The sequence below is a fragment of the Gekko japonicus genome, unplaced genomic scaffold, assembly GCF_001447785.1.
Source record: "Gekko japonicus isolate JY-2015 unplaced genomic scaffold, Gekko_japonicus_V1.1 scaffold63, whole genome shotgun sequence".
Classification (NCBI taxonomy): domain Eukaryota; kingdom Metazoa; phylum Chordata; class Lepidosauria; order Squamata; family Gekkonidae; genus Gekko; species Gekko japonicus.
In genome coordinates, this window is record NW_015168654.1 from 1,088,766 (window position 1) to 1,107,706 (window position 18,941).

General features: G+C 42.7%; 1 protein-coding gene across 1 annotated transcript in view; it reads left to right on the top strand.

Annotated features, from left to right (window-relative positions):
- The window catches only part of DTNB (dystrobrevin beta), a 197,463-nt gene that overhangs the window by 37,441 nt on the left and 141,081 nt on the right, over positions 1 to 18,941 (top strand). The window contains exons 4-6 of the mRNA XM_015415139.1: positions 6,130 to 6,343; positions 12,428 to 12,513; positions 17,522 to 17,676. Coding sequence (XP_015270625.1) covers positions 6,130 to 6,343; positions 12,428 to 12,513; positions 17,522 to 17,676 — 455 coding nt within the window. The remainder of the gene's footprint in view (positions 1 to 6,129; positions 6,344 to 12,427; positions 12,514 to 17,521; positions 17,677 to 18,941) is intronic.

Below are 18,941 nucleotides of genomic sequence, written 5' to 3' on the forward strand. Positions count from 1 at the left end.
GGAGACAAAAGAACTCTTGCAGTAATTTATGCCCCAAATGAGGGACAAATGCAATTCTTAATGGAAGTTTTGGAGAAACTAAACGAATTTAGTAGTGATCCTTACATTATCGGTGGGGACCTTAATTATATTGCTAACTCTTTTATAGACAGATCCCGCCTCCAAACGGGGACATCAAAAAGACGAAAGTCCCCTGAAGACTGGGACACACCTCTTCTGAAATTGTTTCACAAATTTAATCTCTGCGATTTGTGGCGAGCCAGACATAAGGGTGAGAGAGATTACACTCATTACTCAGCTCAACACCAGGTGCATACTAGAATAGATTTTTTGCTAGTTTCAGCGCAAATAGTGCCTCAATTCCCCACGGCGGACATAGGAATTTGTCTTTGGTCAGACCATTCCCCTGTTTTGTGTACCATGCAACAGTCTGAGAAAAACACAAAATACCACACTTGGAAACTTGATAACTCACTTTTATTATTACCAACTTTTTCAGAAACTATAGAACGAAATATTAAAACTTTTTTTGACATCCACACCACGGATGAGACTTCTCCACACATAAAATGGGACGCTTTCAAAGCCTTCTTAAGAGGGGCGATCATTTCCCAGACCATAGCCTATAAAAGAGAGAAAGCCAAATTGAAATCAGATATTATTGCACAAATTGGTATCTTGGAAACTAAATTTAAAACATACGGAAGTAACAAAATATACCAAAAATTGCTCATAGAAAGGAAAAAACTTGAAGCACTAGACACTGCTGCCATCAGAAAACAATTAGCCTATACCAAACAGAAGTACTGGCAGACTGGCCCCAGATCTCTCCGCCTTTTGGCGTGGAAGGTGAGAAAGAAAAGAGCTGCCAATACTCTCATTGAAATTAGAAACAAAAATGGTTTGCTACAGCATACCACTGAAGAAATTAAAAAAGTCTTCCACCAATTTTATCAGCAGATCTATTCTTCATCAGAGCCTTCTTTGCGGAATATTAAAGATTTCTTTCTCAAATTTCACTTTAAAAACACTCTATCTGAGGCCCATAAAATCTGGCTTGACACACCGTTCACAGAGCAGGAGATTGGCAACACAATAAAGTCTCTTAAAAATAACAAAACCCCGGGAACTGACGGCTTCTCCGCTGAGTTCTATAAATCTCATCAGGCGTCCTTTGTATCCCACCTCACTAATATTTGCAATAATATTCTGCAAACTGGAGAGCTTCCCCCATCTTGGAACTTGGCTAAAATTATAGTTATCTTAAAAAAGGATAAAGACCCCCTAAACCCGGGCTCTTACCGCCCGATATCCATATTAAACGTGGATTATAAAATTTTTACCGCTACCCTTGCATCCAGATTAAGCAAAATAATCAATCCTTATATTAACCTAGACCAAACAGGATTCATCCCGGGGCGAGACATCTCTGATAATACTAGAAAAATTGTCGATATCATTCACTATTGTCAGCTTAAACAAATTCAAACCTCCTTTATCCTATCGATAGATATGGAAAAGGCGTTTGATTCCGTGGAACCAAAATATTTAGGCTCCCTTTTGAAAGAGATGAACTTCGGCCCTCTATTCCAAAAGGCTGTTAAAGCTATGTATACAAAACCACAAGCATATATCCAAATTAACAATTCTGACACTGAAACTTTTGTTTTAGCCAGGGGTACGAGACAGGGTTGCCCCCTTTCACCTCTTTTATTTGCGCTGGCTATTGAACCTCTTGCGCAAGCCATACGTGATCACCCTCAAATTCAGGGGATAGATATTGGAAACAAAACTATGAAATTAAGCTTGTTCGCAGATGATCTAGCTGTAACCTTAACAAATCCAAAAGGCTCCATACCCCCTTTAATAGACCTTCTAAATAGCTTTGGTAACATTTCTGGATTAAAAGCTAACCCCAACAAGACCCAAATATATCCTGTTCTACTTTCACAGGACCATAAGGATTACATCTCAACTAATTATCCCTTTAATTGGACCGTTAAACCTTGGACCTACCTTGGCATTAAAATTCCCACCAATATTGGCGAATTGTTCAAGGTTAACTTCCTACCTCTCACTAAATCACTGAATAACCATTATCTAAAGGAGGCTACTGCCTCCTCGTCATGGATGGAACGTATCCAGATCATTAAAACTTTCATTTTCCCTAAATTTTTATTCTTATTTCGCGCGCTACCCATAATTATCCCTAAAGAACAATTTAAAATTTGGCAACGGGCTTTATCCAACTATATCTGGAACTCAAAGAGACCTAGAATAAGTATAAATACTCTAAAAAGACCAGTGAGTAAAGGCGGCCTAGCCCTCCCAGATGGAGAGCCAATATTTGGATGGTTGCCCTCTACAATCCACCCTATGGGAAAAACCAAATTCCAGGCCTAAAGATCTTATTCACAGCCCATTCTTGCTAAACACACTTAGGATCTGGGATAAACATAAATCACAATTAGCCCCATCTCCCTCCCCTTTAACTTCATTTACTTACCAATCTTGGTTTTCTCCGGCCAGAAGTCCAGGAACTTTTGAAGTTTGGAAGACACACCATCTTACTCGATTTGGAGATGTTTTACATGGTAATGAGCTAGCCTCTAAAGTGATTCTGGAACAAAAACACAAGTGTCACTTCCCTTGGTTAGAATACTCCCAATTGGCATCGCTTTTCAGAACTTGGAATCTGGGCAGTAAAAAGGTTCGCCCCTTGTCTCCATTTGAGGTACTTTTGGCGAAAAAACGCTTAATACTTCATGGGGGAATATCCATTTTATATAAACTGCTCTTAGAGTCCTGCCCTTTACGGTCATTAGGTTACCAGAGCAGTTGGCAGAAAGACTGCGCTACTCCACTAACAGATAAAGACTGGGAAGTAATTTGGTCTTCTAACACTCTGTGCTCCGACTCCATAAATATTCGTCTTCAGGCTTATAAAGTCTTGATGCGGTGGTATACTACACCGGAAACAATTCACCATATTTCCTCTGCCTACTCCCCCCTTTGTTGGAGAAATTGTGGGGGTCGTGGGTCCTTTTTACACTGCTGGTGGAGCTGTAAAGTCGTTTCTCATTTTTGGTCTGAGGTGTTGCACTTTGTCTCAGAGATTACAGGGTATGTTATTGATAAAACTCCAGAGACAGTACTACTGGATTTGAGGAAAGGAAGTACGATTCCTCCTATTCGGCAAGAACTCATCTCGCTTCTTTTATTAGCAGCTAAGTCTGTGATCGCTGCCAGTTGGAAGGAATCTTCCCCAATATCATTGAATAGATGGTTTTGTAAAATTTGGGAAACCTTAACTATGGAGAAAATAGCAGATTCCTATCCAAGCAGCGGGACTGGTGAAACAAACAATAGTAAAATGCTTAAATGGCTGCCCTTTATTGAATATGTAGTTACACATTCTCCTTCTTTGAAATCTTCTATTCCTAACAACTATCGTGATATACTTACCTTTCTGTAATTGCTACTGTATTGAATCACATTCTATGTACACTGTACCGGTTCTACTGTATATTTGTTTACTGAGTTCCTTACTGTTACTATTTTGCCCTTGGCTACCCCAGTTTAAGTGTTAATGTTGTTGGTTTTCTACTAGTTAATTGTACTGTTTTGATTACAATAAATTTATTTTAAAATTAAAAAAAAAAAAAAAAAAAAAAAACAAGGAACCTGGTGTGCTCCTCCTCTCCTTGTCTCCTGCGCAATGGACATGTCTTTCCATCTCGGCTCTTCCTCCTCCCCTTGTTTTCCTATAATCTGACCTCAGCTCGGCAAGTGTGCCAGGGAATAACTGTGCTTATTGACAGGTGGGTGGGGGAGAGCGAACAAAGCAGGAAAAGACTGGAGGAAGCCCTCGACAGGGGACAGGAATTGGCATATCCAGGTGACTATATGAGGGAGCAGGCTCCAGTGCAGACTCCACTAGGAAGGTTCAAGAGTATTGTCTTCAGGCTCTTCCTGGTTTTCTGAGCCACCCCTTTGATTGCTCTTCATTTACAGGGCCTTCATTTATTGCAAGTCGTGTGCTGAGATTCTGGGAAACAGGAACAAGGGGCTTTGTTTAAAGGTACTGGAGAGGATCCAATTGCTGTGCAGTGGTTAGAGTATCTGACCAGGATCTAGGAGACACGGGTCTGAATCCCCACCCTGCCGTGGAAGCTCACTGGTTCACATTCTCTCAGCATAACTTACAGTGGAGGAGAGGAGAACAAAGCAGGCTGCTGCTTTGGGTTCCCACTGGGGAGAAAGGCCCGTGTATCAGTGAAGTAAATAAAGGCATGCATTTGTGACAAAGGGGGCGTTAGACTTTCAAATTGTTTGACTATTTGTTATTTATTTAACAATGGGATGACCATCCTCCGTTTCCATCCTTGCATAGAAGCCAGTGCTGCCAGGAATTTAGCCACAGTAATACCAGGTTCAGCATTAGCTGAGCAGGGAAGACATAGAAACAAGACAAACCTTGGAAAACCATCACGTGCTGTATCCGCGGATCTCTCAAAGGGACCATCAACACACATTCAAAGAAAACATGGGATAAAGTTCAAATCCCCGCAGACCCACATGTGCGCAAAGTATCTGAGTAGGGTACTTCTTGGAATCTACCCACCAAAACACCAGAGGGGAAGCATCTCACTTAGCCAAAAGAAAAGCTCTTTGGTATTTGGGGACAGTCAGTTGAGGAAAAGAAGATAGAAAGGTGTCTGTGGGCAGGCATTTCTTGGTTGTACAAATTGAGTGCACTCTGTTCCTGTGCAGCTAGAGAGTTTTTCTCCTTCTCTGTTTAAAAAGGAAGAAGGAATGGTTGTTCTCGAGGGGCCTTTCCTTGTATTACAGCGCAGACTGTTATGCCTCACAGTTTGCTGTACAGCACACAAACAGCAGTATAGCAGCATCTAATAGAAGAAAACATTTCATTCTGGCAGAAAAACGTGTGCACAGGGCAGGGGAGAAGGCAGAATCTGGTTATTGAGTCCAGAAATGATAACTGCCTTTATATATAAAGCCAGTGCCTGGTTTCTGCCTGGCGTTGTTTTGTGTGAGCAAGGAGATGCTGTTCATTTATTTATTTGATGTATGACTTGTGTACTGTTTTGTTTCTTGGTGAAGATATGCTTCCCCCCTCCGAATGCTACAGTGCATCATCACTGTGCACAAAACAAACACAGAGGAGTTTCCCTCCCTCGTTGCTGGGGTTGAGTGAACTTGAAATGGGAGGCTGGCCACAGGGAGAGGGGGGAGAGGGTGGAAGTGTCCTCATTTTGTGCTCACCCAGGGATGGTTTGGATTATCAGCTTTGCAGGGTGGATACCACTTCTTTCCTGGGCCCCTTCCCATCTCCTTGCCAGGTATTTTGTTGGGATCTGCATCCAAAGCTGGACAGCCAGCTACAAATATTGGCTGTGTACACTAATCAATACCAAATCAAAGAGCTGCAATGAGAAATGCTTGGGAAACTTTGTGTGGCTTGTTAAATGAAGCAGGTGCTATATTTTGACTGCTGTTGTAGTTCCAGTGTAGCCTGGTGAGCCTCAAAGTTCACTCCAGGTTGACAGCTGGACATGCTGAGGCTGTTTCTACTGGAGGAGCCTTCAGGGCATTGTTGCTATGTTTTATTGGCAGCAAACAGAAAAGAACTACTGCAAACTGTGCATATTGCAAACTTATATTCAATGCAATAACAATATATCAGACTATGTTTTACAGAAAACTGAAGCCAATGATGTCAATGAAGATGGATGGACGAACTCCCGCGGAGTTGATATTCGTTTCGAGGCGTCTTTTTCATACATCAAACCTCATGCGTGTCTCCACATGGTCACAACTCTTCCAAATTGGATATTTCCTTAATTCCTATACGCTTTGGTGTTATTCATAAGATGTTCTCAATCATAATATCAAAAACGGGCTGATCATCATGACCATTATTGCATTGAATATAAGTTTGCAATATGCACAGTTTGCAGTAGTTCTTTTCTGTTTGTATCCTTATCATACTGCAACCCCCCTCTATCTTTTTGGTTTTATGTTTTATTGGCAGAGCAATTCAAGCTGAAATTGTGACCAGAGGTGCATCATTTAGTAGTAAAGGTTGCATTTCCCTTTCCTTTCCAGTTCATCTTGTGGATATTTGGAACATGATTGAAGCCTTCCGAGACAATGGCCTTAATACCTTGGATCACAACACAGAGATCAATGTGTCTCGACTGGAAACCATAATTTCATCCATCTACTACCAGCTGAATAAACGCCTTCCTTCTACTCACCAGATCAGTGTGGAGCAATCCATCAGCCTTCTCCTTAACTTCATGATAGCAGCGTATGACAGGCTAGTAACTGCCTCGGTTGTTTTTTTCTCTTGAAGTAGTCCATGTCGCTTGCAAGCGGATGTTGCCTATCCCAGGAGCCTGAGGTCTTTCATGCCCACATTGAAGCAGATGGCATAGGAGGCATGCCCTTGTTCCAGCCTTAAGATCTTGTCTGAGCAAGATGTTTATCTCCCTGTTGTGTCTTGTTTCTTCAGGCTACAGACAATGTTCCCTCTAAGCTGTAGAATCCTGTGAGCAAAAATTCTACTTTGTGAGCTACCGGCATTAAAGTTGTGAGCAGGTGATTTGGCTACTGCATAAATTAGTGTGTTCTGAAGCCATCCTTCCTGAGCTGAGACAAAAATGTGTGAGCCGGAGGCTAAAAAACTGTGAGCTAGCTCACACTAACTCAGCTTAGAGGGAACACTGGCTACAGATACAGGCCACCATGTTAGCTCATGAGCTGTGCTTGTTGCTCTTTGTGTATGTAAAGAGTAGCTAAAAAGAGCCAGCAAGAATGTACAGTTTTAGTGCTGTTACGGTTTTTACACTTACTGCAGGTGCCAGAAATAACAGTACTCAGCCAAATAGGGCATTGGAACTTTCTTGGGCCACTGTTTTGGGGCAGAGGGAGAGGCAGGATATTATTGTTTTATATAAAGAAATGGTCTTCTGCGGGGAATCAGTGCTGTTCAACACTGGGTTATCGATCTGAACTGAGGAACAGACAGCATACTGATTAGAGTCCAAGTTGATGCAAAACTGGGAGAATACTGAAGTACCTTTAAATGAGACTCATGGAGTTGCTACTAGCCATGGTGACTAAAGGGAACCTCCATGTTCAGAGTCAGTAAAACTCTGAATACATAAGAGCATAAGAGAAGCCAATGTTGGATCAGGCCAATGGCCCATCCAGTCCAACACTCTGTCACACAGTGGCCAAAAATATCAGGTGCCATCACGAGGTCCATCAGTGGGGCCAGGACACTAGAAGCCCTCCTACTGTTGCCCCCCCCCCCAGCACCAAGAATACAGTGCATCACTTGCCCCAGATCAAGAGTTCCTATCTATACCTTGTGGCTAAGAGCCACTGATGGACCTCTGCTCCATATGTTTATCCAATTCCCTCTTGAAGCCGTCCATGCTTGTAGCCGCCACTACCTCTGGTGGCAGTGAATTCCATGTGTTAATCACTCTTTGGGTGAAGAAGTACTTCCTTTTATCTGTTCTAACCCGACCTCTCAGCAATTTTATTGAGTGCCCATGAGTTCTTGTATTGTGAGAAAGGGAGAAAAGTATTTCTTTCTCTACCTGCTCTATCCCATGCATAATCTTGTAAACCTCAATCATGTCACCCCTCAGTCATCGTTTCTCTGTTAAAGAGCCCCAAGCGCTTTAACCTGTCCTCATAGGGAAAGTGTTCCAACCCTTTTATCATTCGAGTTGCCTTTTTTACACTTTTTCCAATGCTATAATATCCTTTTTGAGGTGTGGTGACCAGAACTGTACACAGTATTCCGAATGAGGTCGTACCATCGATTTATACAGGGGCATTATGATACTGGCTGATTTGTTTTCAGTTCCCTTCCTCATAATCCCCAGCATAACGTTGGCCTCTTTTATTGCAGTCACACACTGTCTTGACATTTTCAGTGAGTTATCTACTACGACTCCAAGATCTCTCTCTTGGTTAGTTTCTGCCAGTTTGGACCCCATCAACGTGTATTTATAGTTAGGATTTTTGGCTCCAATATGCATCACTATGCACTTGGCCACATTGAACCCCATTTGCCATGTTGTCGCCCACTCACCCATCCTTGACAGATCCCTTTGAAGTGCCTCACAATCCTCCCTGGTTATCACCACCCAGAACAATTTTGTGTCACCCACAAATGTAGCCACTTCACTGCTTACTCCCAACTCCAAATCATTAATGAACAAGTTAAAAAGCATCGAACCGAGTACTGATCGGTTCTGGGTACCCCACTGCTTACCACCCTCCACTGAGAAAATTGCCCATTTATACTCACTCTCTGTTTTCTGTTAATTAGCCAGTTGTTAATCACTCTTTGGTCAGGAGTGTGGACTCTAATCTGAGAGAGAACAGGGTTTGATTCCCCACTTTTCCACATGCAGCCGCTAGTGGGATGTTGGGTCAGTTACAAGTTCTCTCAGAGCTGTTCTCTCAAGAGCAGTTCTCTCAGAGCTCTCTCAGCCCCACCTACTTCACAGGGTGTCTGTTGTGGAGAGGGAAAGGGAAAGGAGTTTGTAAGCCACTCTGAGACACCTTTGGGTAGTGAAGGGCGGGGTATAAATCCAATCTCCTCTTCTTCTTCTTCTTCTTCTTCTTCTTCTTCTTCTTCTTCTTCTTCTTCTTCTTCTTCTTCTTCTTCTTCTTCTTCTTCTTCTTCTTCTTCTTCTTATTAATTAGCCAGTTTTTGATCCACAAGAGGACTCGTCCTTTTATCCCATGACTATTGAGCTTGCTTAGGAGCCTTTGATGAGGAACTTTATCAAAAGCTTTCTGGAAGTCGAGGTAAACAATGAGTCCCCCCCTGTCCACATGTTTGTTCATTCCCTCAAAGAACACTAACAGGTTAGTGAGACAAGATCTTCCCTTACAGAACCCATGCTGAGTCTGCCTCAATAGTTTTTGTTCATCAGTGTGCCTACAAATTCTCTCCTTAACAACAGTTTCTACCAACTTACCCAATATCGACATCAGACTGACTGGCCTGTAATTTCCCGGGTCTCCTCTGGAACCCTTTTTAAAGATGGGAATGACATTAGCTACCTTCCAGTCCTCAGGAATGGAGGCAGATTTTAATGAAAGATTACGTATTTTTGTCAGGAGATCCACAAGTTCACATTTGAGTTCTTTCAGAACTCTTGGATGTATGCCATCTGGCCCTGGTGATTTATCAGTTTTCAAGTTGTCTATCAGTCGTAGGACTTCCTCTCTTGTCACCTCAATCTGACTCAGTGCCAGGAGACAACACCAGGGAAGGCCATGGCCTGTGTGCCCTGTTATTGGCCCTCCAGAGTAACTGGTTGGCAACTTTTTGAGATGCGATGCTGCACTACTAGTCTGATCCAGCGGGACTCTCCTTATGTTAGAAAGGCAACTCCACTTGAGCTGGGTGAAATGAGAGCCAAGTGGGCAGCTAGCATGATGGAAGGGAGTAAGAGTGCTGTAAAGAAAGCTGGTGGGCCATTTGTGAATGACAAAATGAACAAGACTGCCCTCTAGGATTGAAGCTCTTCCTAATCAGCTTCCAGGAGGCAGAAAACTTGGCAGCCTAGTTCAACTGGAGAAGAGCAGCTTGTGTCAACATGGAAAAGTTCAGGGAGATGTGAGTGAATGTTAGTTTTTAAGGCGTAGAGATTCGAAGGTTCTTTTAGTGGCCCATTTGTAGTGTCCTGTCCCTGTGAGAGCCCATTTTGGCTGAAAAGACCAAGACTCTTGTCTTCTGAGTGTGATTGCATTGAGGACGATGATCTTGTGGAATTGACACATGTGCTTCCATAGCTTTTATGTTGACAGAAAGTGTATTCGAAAACACACAGGCAGCCCATGCAGCAGCTTCTGGCATTCCTGGAGCTGAGCTCCTGTGTCTTTCATAGCTTTATGCCAAGTGTAAATAATGTCAATGTCAACCCACCAAACTGCATTTCTTCTTGCAAACCCCACCCCAAACCTAATTCTGACTTCTGCAAAAACTCAGTATCAGGGTGGAATCCAAAGAGCTACTTTTAAGTGCACTCACTGAGATGACTTTTTCTTCCTTTTAGACAGACTTCCATATTGGAATCCTTGTTTCGGTGGTAATTTGCCACATGGTATTGGGGGTGGCTGGTTCGAGACATCTGTGAAGTATAATGGTTAAGAGAACAAACTGTGATGCAGCTCATGAATTCATTCTGGGGGGTGGGGTGGGGTAATAATAAAGGCTCTCTTCCTGGTTTAGTCTGCGTGGATTCATCTTCAGTGTGTGCCTTCACTGGTCTCAGGTGACCTGATGTCAGTGACCTCATAGGAACGCTTTCCCTTAGAAACCCCTGTAGCCCATTGTCTTTGGGGAGATCTGGCTGAGCTACTGCTTCTCACAAAAGGGTCACAATAATTCACATGCCTCTTCTGCCAAGTAAAACTTTATCAAAGGTTGGGGGGGGATAGAACCCTGTGTGTAGCCCCCAATTACTCACGTGCCATCTGGAGCTTATGATTTGCTAGTAAACTAGCTCATGTGAGAAATGCCTGGTGCACTTTCTGCTCTTAATTGAGAATGGCTTGTGGGGGGCACTGGTGGCTGAGCCTCATGCAGCTACAGTCACAAAATGTGAGAATCTGCATCGCAGCAAGATAATTTAAGCCATGTGTCACACAAGTAGCTGCAGTTGCCTAAGTGGTGTCTTGGAGGGCAAGAATGATTGACAAGCCTGATTCAAGACATGCTGTTTATTGCTGATCTCAGTAGCTGCCTTTCCCACTGTTGCTGAAAACTTTTCTTCATACATGCTTCATTCTGTCCACATGAGATTTCTGAGTGAGCAGTTTGTTCAAGCATTGTGCTGGCACAACAGAAAAAATTAGTTCAGTGGCGCTTTTTCTGGAATTCGGGAACTTTCTAGCTCTATGTGATTCACATCAAATAGTCTTTAGTATTTCCATAGTACGTTCAGCATTATATTGAAGTCCTTTCAACACCCCTGTAAGTTAGGCCACTGTCTCTCTATTTTGGCTGAGTGTGGATGCTGAAGTAGGGTGGGTTGCTTAAAAAATGTGGTGAGTTTGTGGCAGAGGTGAGTTTTGAACAAGGAACATTAGGGCTCAGTCTTAGTGTAGTATAAAGGCCCTTTGCCTGCCTTAACTCATATACATCTTGGCTCTCTCTGTTACCTGTGCACCAGTGCTCCCTCTAAGCTGTGGAGTCTTGTGAGCAAAAATTCTACTTTGTGAGCTACTGGCATTAAAGTTGTGAGCGAGCGACTTGGGTGCTGCATAAATTAGTTTGCTCTGGGGTCATCCTTCCTGAGCTAAGGCTAAAATATGTGAGCTGGAGGCTAAAAAAACGATGAGCTAGCTCACACTTAGCTTAGAGGGAACACTGCTGTGCACACTTAGGAAATAGCAATGGCTTGTATCCTACCACTCCAGTCAGCTAAGTTTGAAGCTTTCCTCCAACCTAGGGAGTCTTTTCTCCAGTTTGTGGCCTCTTCCTCTGAAGGAAGGCTTCAAACTTAGCCGAGTGGAGTGGTAGGATAAGGCCAGTGGGTTTCGTCTGTGTTGTTCTGAAAGCCCAGCATGACAGATTTCCTACATAGATAGATATCCTACATAGATAGCTCTTCCACGCAGGAAAATCTGTGCAAATGATGTGTAGATTGTCAGTTATTACCGTATCCATCTGCCTCTGTGTGTATCCATACAAGGAAGCACATTTGCATCTTCTTGGTGTGCATGCCTCCAGTAAAAGTAATCATGGGGGAATCTATAGAAAATGTAGTCTATAGAAAATCATCACATTTTGGCATCAGTGCAGAGATTCTGCAGTGTCATAAATGGCTTCTCTGTAGGGTGCTGAGTTCGGACAGCTGGTGTAAGCAACTGGCTAACATTTTGCTTCAGGGTGGGAAATGGCATTTGGAACCTGTCATATTTTGAGTAAAGTTCCATGGGGAATATTTTTGCAGGGCAGACTGCTAAAATCCACAAGAGAATCTTTTCAGTGCTCCACTGTAATAGTAGGAACAGCATTAAGGTCTAAAAGCCTGGTTCCTCACCAAGGACTTCTGGGGGTGGCTGCAGGAAAAGTAAAGGTTGAAAACATTGGGGTGGATCCAACGAGCCTTCCCACTCAAATTCTCCCAACTCCCATCCTTAATTCTGCTCCTGTCTTACATAGCTTTTGTCCCTGCTGGTCCTCAGCGTAACCTTTTTGGATGGTCAAAGGAGACCCTTCTTCCCTTTTTTACATCAACAGAAAAGCTGGTTGGGTCCACCTCATTGAATTAAATAAAGTTGGCATGCATTAGTGCATGCTGTTATTGTGTCTTCAGTAATTAGAAACTCTTGCGCTGTAATTATGGCCTTTGTTTCACAGTGAGGGCCACGGGAAGTTGACGGTGTTTTCCATAAAAGCCATGTTGGCAACCATGTGTGGTGGGAAAATTCTGGACAAGTTAAGATGTGAGTATAACACAGAAATATCTTGTTTAAGGTCAGTGTTTCTCCTGGTAAGTTAGCACAAAGATTCTGGCTCTTTTCCTTGCTGTCACGCTAGGGAAGGTTTCCCTGAGCCTGGCATTCAGTCTATTTAATGCTATTTTCATATTGTTTTTCCAAATGCTCAGTCCAGTGTACAATTTCAAGGTGCTGCCTGGATCCTCTGGTCAGGTGGCTAAGGAGGAACAAACTTGAAGCTGAATCCAGATAAGACAGAGATGCAGCAAGAAGGATGATAGTGCAGGTGTGGAAACAGCAGGTTGTTTTGTAGAGAAAGGATTGACTGTGAAGAATCTGGCATGTAATGTTAATAGATAAGCTCACAACTCATAAATATATGTGGGAAAGAAAATGTAGTTAAAAATCGCTTCCTTTTTGTTAAATGTTGGAATTTGTACAATTCACTTGATGAGGTTAGGCAGAGAAGTTCATTGGATTTATTTCTTTTGTATTTTTATTATATAGGACTTGAATTTTGATGTACTTCAGAATTAGAACTTTTTTAAAAAAAAGACCACCTCTGATCAGAAGTCCTGACAGTCTGGAGAGGGAATTATGTTGCCAACTTTCAACGTAGTAACTCATTGGCATCATAGACAATTGGTTTGGGTATACTGCTGAATGTGGCTTTGTTGATGGATAGGCAAATTAGTAGTGTTGGTAGAAGGCAATTTTAGCAATTACATCTAGTTTGTAGATTAACTCCATTTCTAGATCTGGCTGATCTGTCCTCACTGATCCACTCTACTGTAACCTTAAGGCTGGATTCATGCGCTTTACATGGAGCTGAACGTGGGGACAACCGGGAAATGTCAATCCATTCAAAATACACAGGCTCACCTTTTGAACAAGATGCCTCATTCTTGTTACATTACACCTGTCTTAGAATATCTGCATCGGCTGCCATTATGTTTCCGGGCTCAATCAAATGTGTGGGTTTTGAACTATAAAGCAGTCTATGGCCTAGGGTCCATGTATCCGAAGGGCTGCCTTTCTCTGTGTGAATCTGTATTCCAGTTTCATTCATTACACTGTCCCTTGTTTTAGGAACAGTCATTCTGTGGTGACCTGTTCCAGGGCTTTCCAGTTGTGGTTCTGCTCTGTAATGGGCTGCCAATAGAAACAAGGATTGTTTCTTCCCTGCTTATGCTTAGGAGAGCCTGTAAGGCATTTTTATTCAAGAGCTTTTTGAGTGTTTTTATGCAGCTTGTGGTGGATGGAATATATTTTTAAGCTGTTACTAGTTCATGTGTGTTCTGGTTTTATTGCAGTGCCCCATGCATACTTGTATACCACTATGAGCCCATGCTGGTCACATAATAAAATCGCATATCAGAATACCAAAAAAATTAACCACAGCAGCAGGAGTCAACAGATGCACTTTCCAGCATATCCTTTTAACCTGGCAAATGCTTTTGTGATGAAAATGCTAAGTGAGAGATGTGTGGGGTGCCACCTCTGACCTCTCACTGGGCTTGGAGGTGGTCAGAAGCAGAGGGGCTTCATGCTGCTTCCTGAGCACTTTCAAAGGCTAGCATGACATCAGAGACAAAATTCCACACATGCACCCCAAGTTGAAAGAAGAACTGAGGTCAATGATAAGTTTGGGCTTTTTTGTGTGTGTGCAAAAAGTCCTTCCATGACTGTTGGCAGCATCATTCAAAGCTAGGGGCAGATTGGCTCTTCTCAGTCTGCCCAGCCCTCGCGTCTGCCAAAGCAGAACAGTTTTGCTGACTTTCAGAAGGATATCGAATTTTACCTCTAGGAGTGAGAGGGAAAATTCCACAGCTGGGATCTGGCGTCTTCCTACCGCTCTGTAACAGGCCTGCCCCACTTGCAGTCTGCAGGCTGATGGTTCCGCTCCCTTGGGTTTTGCTCAGCATAACCTTAATTATCTGTTTTCAGCCCACTTTCTCCCGAGCTTGTTTTGTGTTCAGTATTGAAATTCAAGCAGCTCGGTGGGCTTGCACTCATCATAGCACATGTGCTGGCTTGGCAGTTGTATAGGTGAGCGTGGGAAGAGACTTTGGCACTGAAAACGGCAGCAGAGAGAGGAGGCAGTGTTGCTCCATGCGATGGAGCGCTTGTTGACTTGCTTGAGTAGGTGAGGCTTAGCTGAGGGTAGAAGCGAAAACAGGGAAAGAATGCCTACCTCTGATTTTATGCTGCTTGTGTGACAGTTTAGTTCATAATGTGGTCTCTTGTTTTAATTTTCAGCTTTGCAAGCTGTCCTGAGTGCCCCATTTCAGTAGAAGGGCAGGGCACAAATGTCTTAAATAACCTCCTACTGCTTTTCTTCGGCTTTGCCTTGTCTGTCCTGGCTGTGGGAAGATTTGGTCATAAGCCCTTCTAGACCGGGTACTCCTACTTGTTTGCACCAGGGACTTCTTATCGTCTGGTGGCTTCATTTCTCTTTTGGGGACCTGTCTGGCTAGATTTACACACACTCCACCATTTGTTTGATTTTCCTGTTTCCCAAGTGTCGCCTGGCAGAGTTTTCCTCTTTTATAATATTGTGCTGCTGTCATATGCTGTAGCCTGGCTGTCTATTCTGTTTTCCCTCTTGGATCATCTTCAGTGGATCTTCCCTTTTGAGCCTCTGAATGTACTTCTGCAAAGCACTGAATCTGTCTCTTTAAATTGGGTCTGTTGCTTCCCTTCCCAGGCCGCCTTGCCCTCTCTGAACTATGTTCCACTCAAGGCTACAGGCATGATCACTGTTTAATGCTCTCTTTTGGCAGCAGGATTTCTGACACTCTGATGCTAATTTTCTCCCCAAGACTTCTATCTTGAGAGTGCAGGCCAGACTGAGACATTTTGGCACCTGAGACAGAAAAACCAGAATGATACTATCTTTTTCTTTCCATGCTATTAAAAATATCACAGATTAAATATCTGACAATTAGCTGCCCTACCTTTAATGGCTCTCAGAATCTGCTGCCAGAGGTGGCCTCCTCATCCAGCCAAACTCCAGGCCTGTCATATCTCCCTCCTGGAGTACCTCTCTTGCACTCTTCTTTTTCACTCTCTCCACCCTGCACATTGGATTCTTGCCGCTGCTCAGATTGGCAGTTCAGTTCCAAGATTGGCTTGACTTTTCAGGAGCCATTCCAGTGCTTCAGGAAACCTGAGACTGTTTCTAGAACTTGATCGACTTGTGTGGCCAGATGCCAGTAGCCATCTCCAACAGGAGGCCAATTGGTGCTCCGGTTTTCCTGCTAGAGGCACCCTTTGTGTTCTGCTTTCAGTAAATCATCTCCAAGGTTGGCCTTTCTTGCGAAAAACAACAGTAGTGTAATATCTATTGCGAAGACCAGTTAAAGTGCTACTAAGTAATGAGCAAGGCTTTAAATGCCCCAGAACTTCTCATCAGGATGACTATTCAGTTGGTTCACAATGTTAATAGATAATTTGACAACATATAAATGTTTACAAGAGAGATAGGAATGTTAGTAGCCTGAACTCTTAGAGCTCAGAAGCTAAGGAGGGTTGGTACTTGGACAGGAGACCACCAAGGAAGACTGGGAATGCTATGCAGACAATGACAAACCATCTTGGCTGCTCTCTTGCCTTGAAAACCCCATGAGGTGGAGCTTCGTGGGGTCGCCATGAGTTGTCTGCAACTTGATAATACACACTTTTATTTTACTTATTCCTAGATAATCTCCAGTGTTGCTACAAGGGTTGCCATGTTATTTTCATGGTTGCACTCTGCCTTACAGTATACCCTTGTGTTCAAATTAGAGACAGATTTGAATTATTGCTGTTTTAAAAAACATATTCTCAAGAAAAAGGACAGCTGTTCCTTCTTTCTCTCATTCTCCTAGCAGCCTTTGGTACAACCTAAAATCTGTTTTGCACTGAGTTCATTCTAGCCCAGCTGTTATAAGCCTTCTGAAAACTGTAACGAACAATAGACTGGGCAGCCTTTCCATAATGCAGTAAGCGTATTTATTTTCCTTTCACCACCCTCTTTTTAAAGTCAGCATCTGACCTGACAAGTTCTGGTAAACTTGGCAGCTTGCTCAGTGCTTTACAATGGTTTAGCTTGTCCCTATTAAAAATATTACACTAACTTTTTAAATTGTCCTGAATACCTACCTGTAGTTTTTGTTGTCTTTGCCAGGGATCATCCTGTCTTTCATCTCTACTTCTTGTCTTTGCCCACTGGCAGTGTGTTCTGCTCTTAGGAGCTCCATTAGTGTGGAGAAAGACTTATTCCTTGATCCTGCACTTTCCTTTATTTATTTTATTTATTAGTTCGATTTATACCCCGCCCTTCCCGCCAAGGCGGGCTCGGGGCGGCTTACATAAAATGCATATATAAATACAGTTAAAAACATACATAAAACATCCAAGAACAATCAGAAACCATTTTCGAAAGTGCCGAAAACAAAGTGCAGAGCGGAGATTCCTAAAACCAACCGTATCACTATGAATGCAAGTTTTTTCCTGAGCGACTCAAGTATGATAGGTTTCCACTCCAACGTGCCCTATAATTCATTTGCTCCAATGGCCCACTGAGTATAGAACTCTTTTTGAAGGACATCATGAACTTTATTTTCTGCTGTGTTTGGCATTCTTGATTTTATTTGAACATGGGTGGATGGTCCAGCCCTTCCCTACTGTGCTTATTTATTAGTAGAGGCTAAGAACAAGCACTCTGTGCTGAGTTAGCTTATGTTAAACTTTTTAAGTTGCACAGTTAGTTCCTTCACACGAGCCCTCCAAAAGTGCATTATGAAATGCAGCAAAGTATTTAGACTGCAACCTGCTTTCTTTGTGGGGGCTGTGATAGGAACCTGTATACTTCCATGTAATTTAAAACCTACTTCTTTACAACCAAGATAACAGAGCAAAGATGAAAATAAGGAGTAAAGTAACTAGTATGTTTGTAATGCCCTGTTAATATTTAAACAGTAATTTAAATACGGCTTTTGATTTGCTAAATATAGCTTTTGGTTTCCTCTAGATATTTTCTCTCAAATGTCTGATTCCAATGGCTTGATGATATTTTCAAAGTTTGACCAGTTTCTGCGAGAGGTTCTGAAACTTCCAACAGCAGTTTTTGAAGGACCTTCCTTTGGCTACACAGAAAACTCTGTGCGGTCGTGTTTCCCTCAGCAGGTAAGTTTAGCCCTGGAGAGTACAAGGGTTGCTGTCTTATGTTTGTGTGATGTTACTTCAAAAGAATCTTGAAGTTTGATTAAATAAAGGGGGAAGAATGAGCATAAACAGTTACATGTTCTTTACACTTCAGGAGACTTCACACTTGGACCTCAGTGGTGCCCTATGACAATTTGCAGTCCAGTCCCAAGCACCTGTGGCAAAATGGCCATATCCCACCTTTACTGCCACCAAATATTTTATGGAAAGCTGGTCAGCAGCACCATTTTTGGTTATTTCCTGTTTTGCTTAGCTAGTGCATCGAGGTAGGGTATATCACGGACCCCTTGATACCGCTCAAAGGTTTTCCTCTGAGTATGCAGCATCAACTTCACATGAGCTTTATTGCGAAGCCCCAGTTTAGGGACAAATCATTTTCTGCTTATCCCTTGTTATGTGGGTTATAAGCATAGATTAACAGCAGTGATCCCAAACATGGCACCCATGGGCGCTGTGATGCCCACTGATGTTTTCTGGTGCTCCTTTGCTTCTTCCTGAAAACAATTTTTCCTTAATACAGAGAACCAGTCCTGGCTGTCTTCCATCTTATTGGAGCAGAAGGTGCTTCAGAGAATCCCGGGAGGCATCACCTTTCGGTCTGCAGGGAGCATCGATTCAGAAATAGCTTCCTCTACCATGGGAGAATGCTTGGCTTGGAACTTCCCAGTGTTTTGTAACTGCCACCCACAGCAGTCATTTTGTTGCTGGTCCTGCTTGCCATGGTAGTCATTTTGTGAGGGTGCCCATTACCTTTTCTCAAAATTCCAAGAAAATTCCCAAGAATCTTGGTGGTCTCTAAGGTGCTGCTGGACTTGAACCTAACTGTTCTTCTAGAGATCAACAGAGTTACCCTCTGAAGCTATCAACATTCCAAGGTGTCCACAGGTTTAACGAGGTTGGGAACTTCTGGTTAAGAGGAAACCACTTATTATGAAGCAAAATACAAACTATCCAAACCTGTGTTACTATTAACTGATTTTTAAATCAACATTAGCAAGTGAATTGACTCAGAAGCTAAGATATTAGTGATTTCATACACTCAGCCATTTAGATTAACTGTATTCTTTCTAGATCCTGTAACGTCTCCTTAACTGAAACTATTCCTGTAACTGTTTCTGTCCAGTACCATCTTCCAACAGTAAAAACCTTACTTTAATTCCTCAGATTTCATAACAAAATTCCCCCCCAACGAATATGCTAACCCTCTCTGTCATATCAACGGTTTC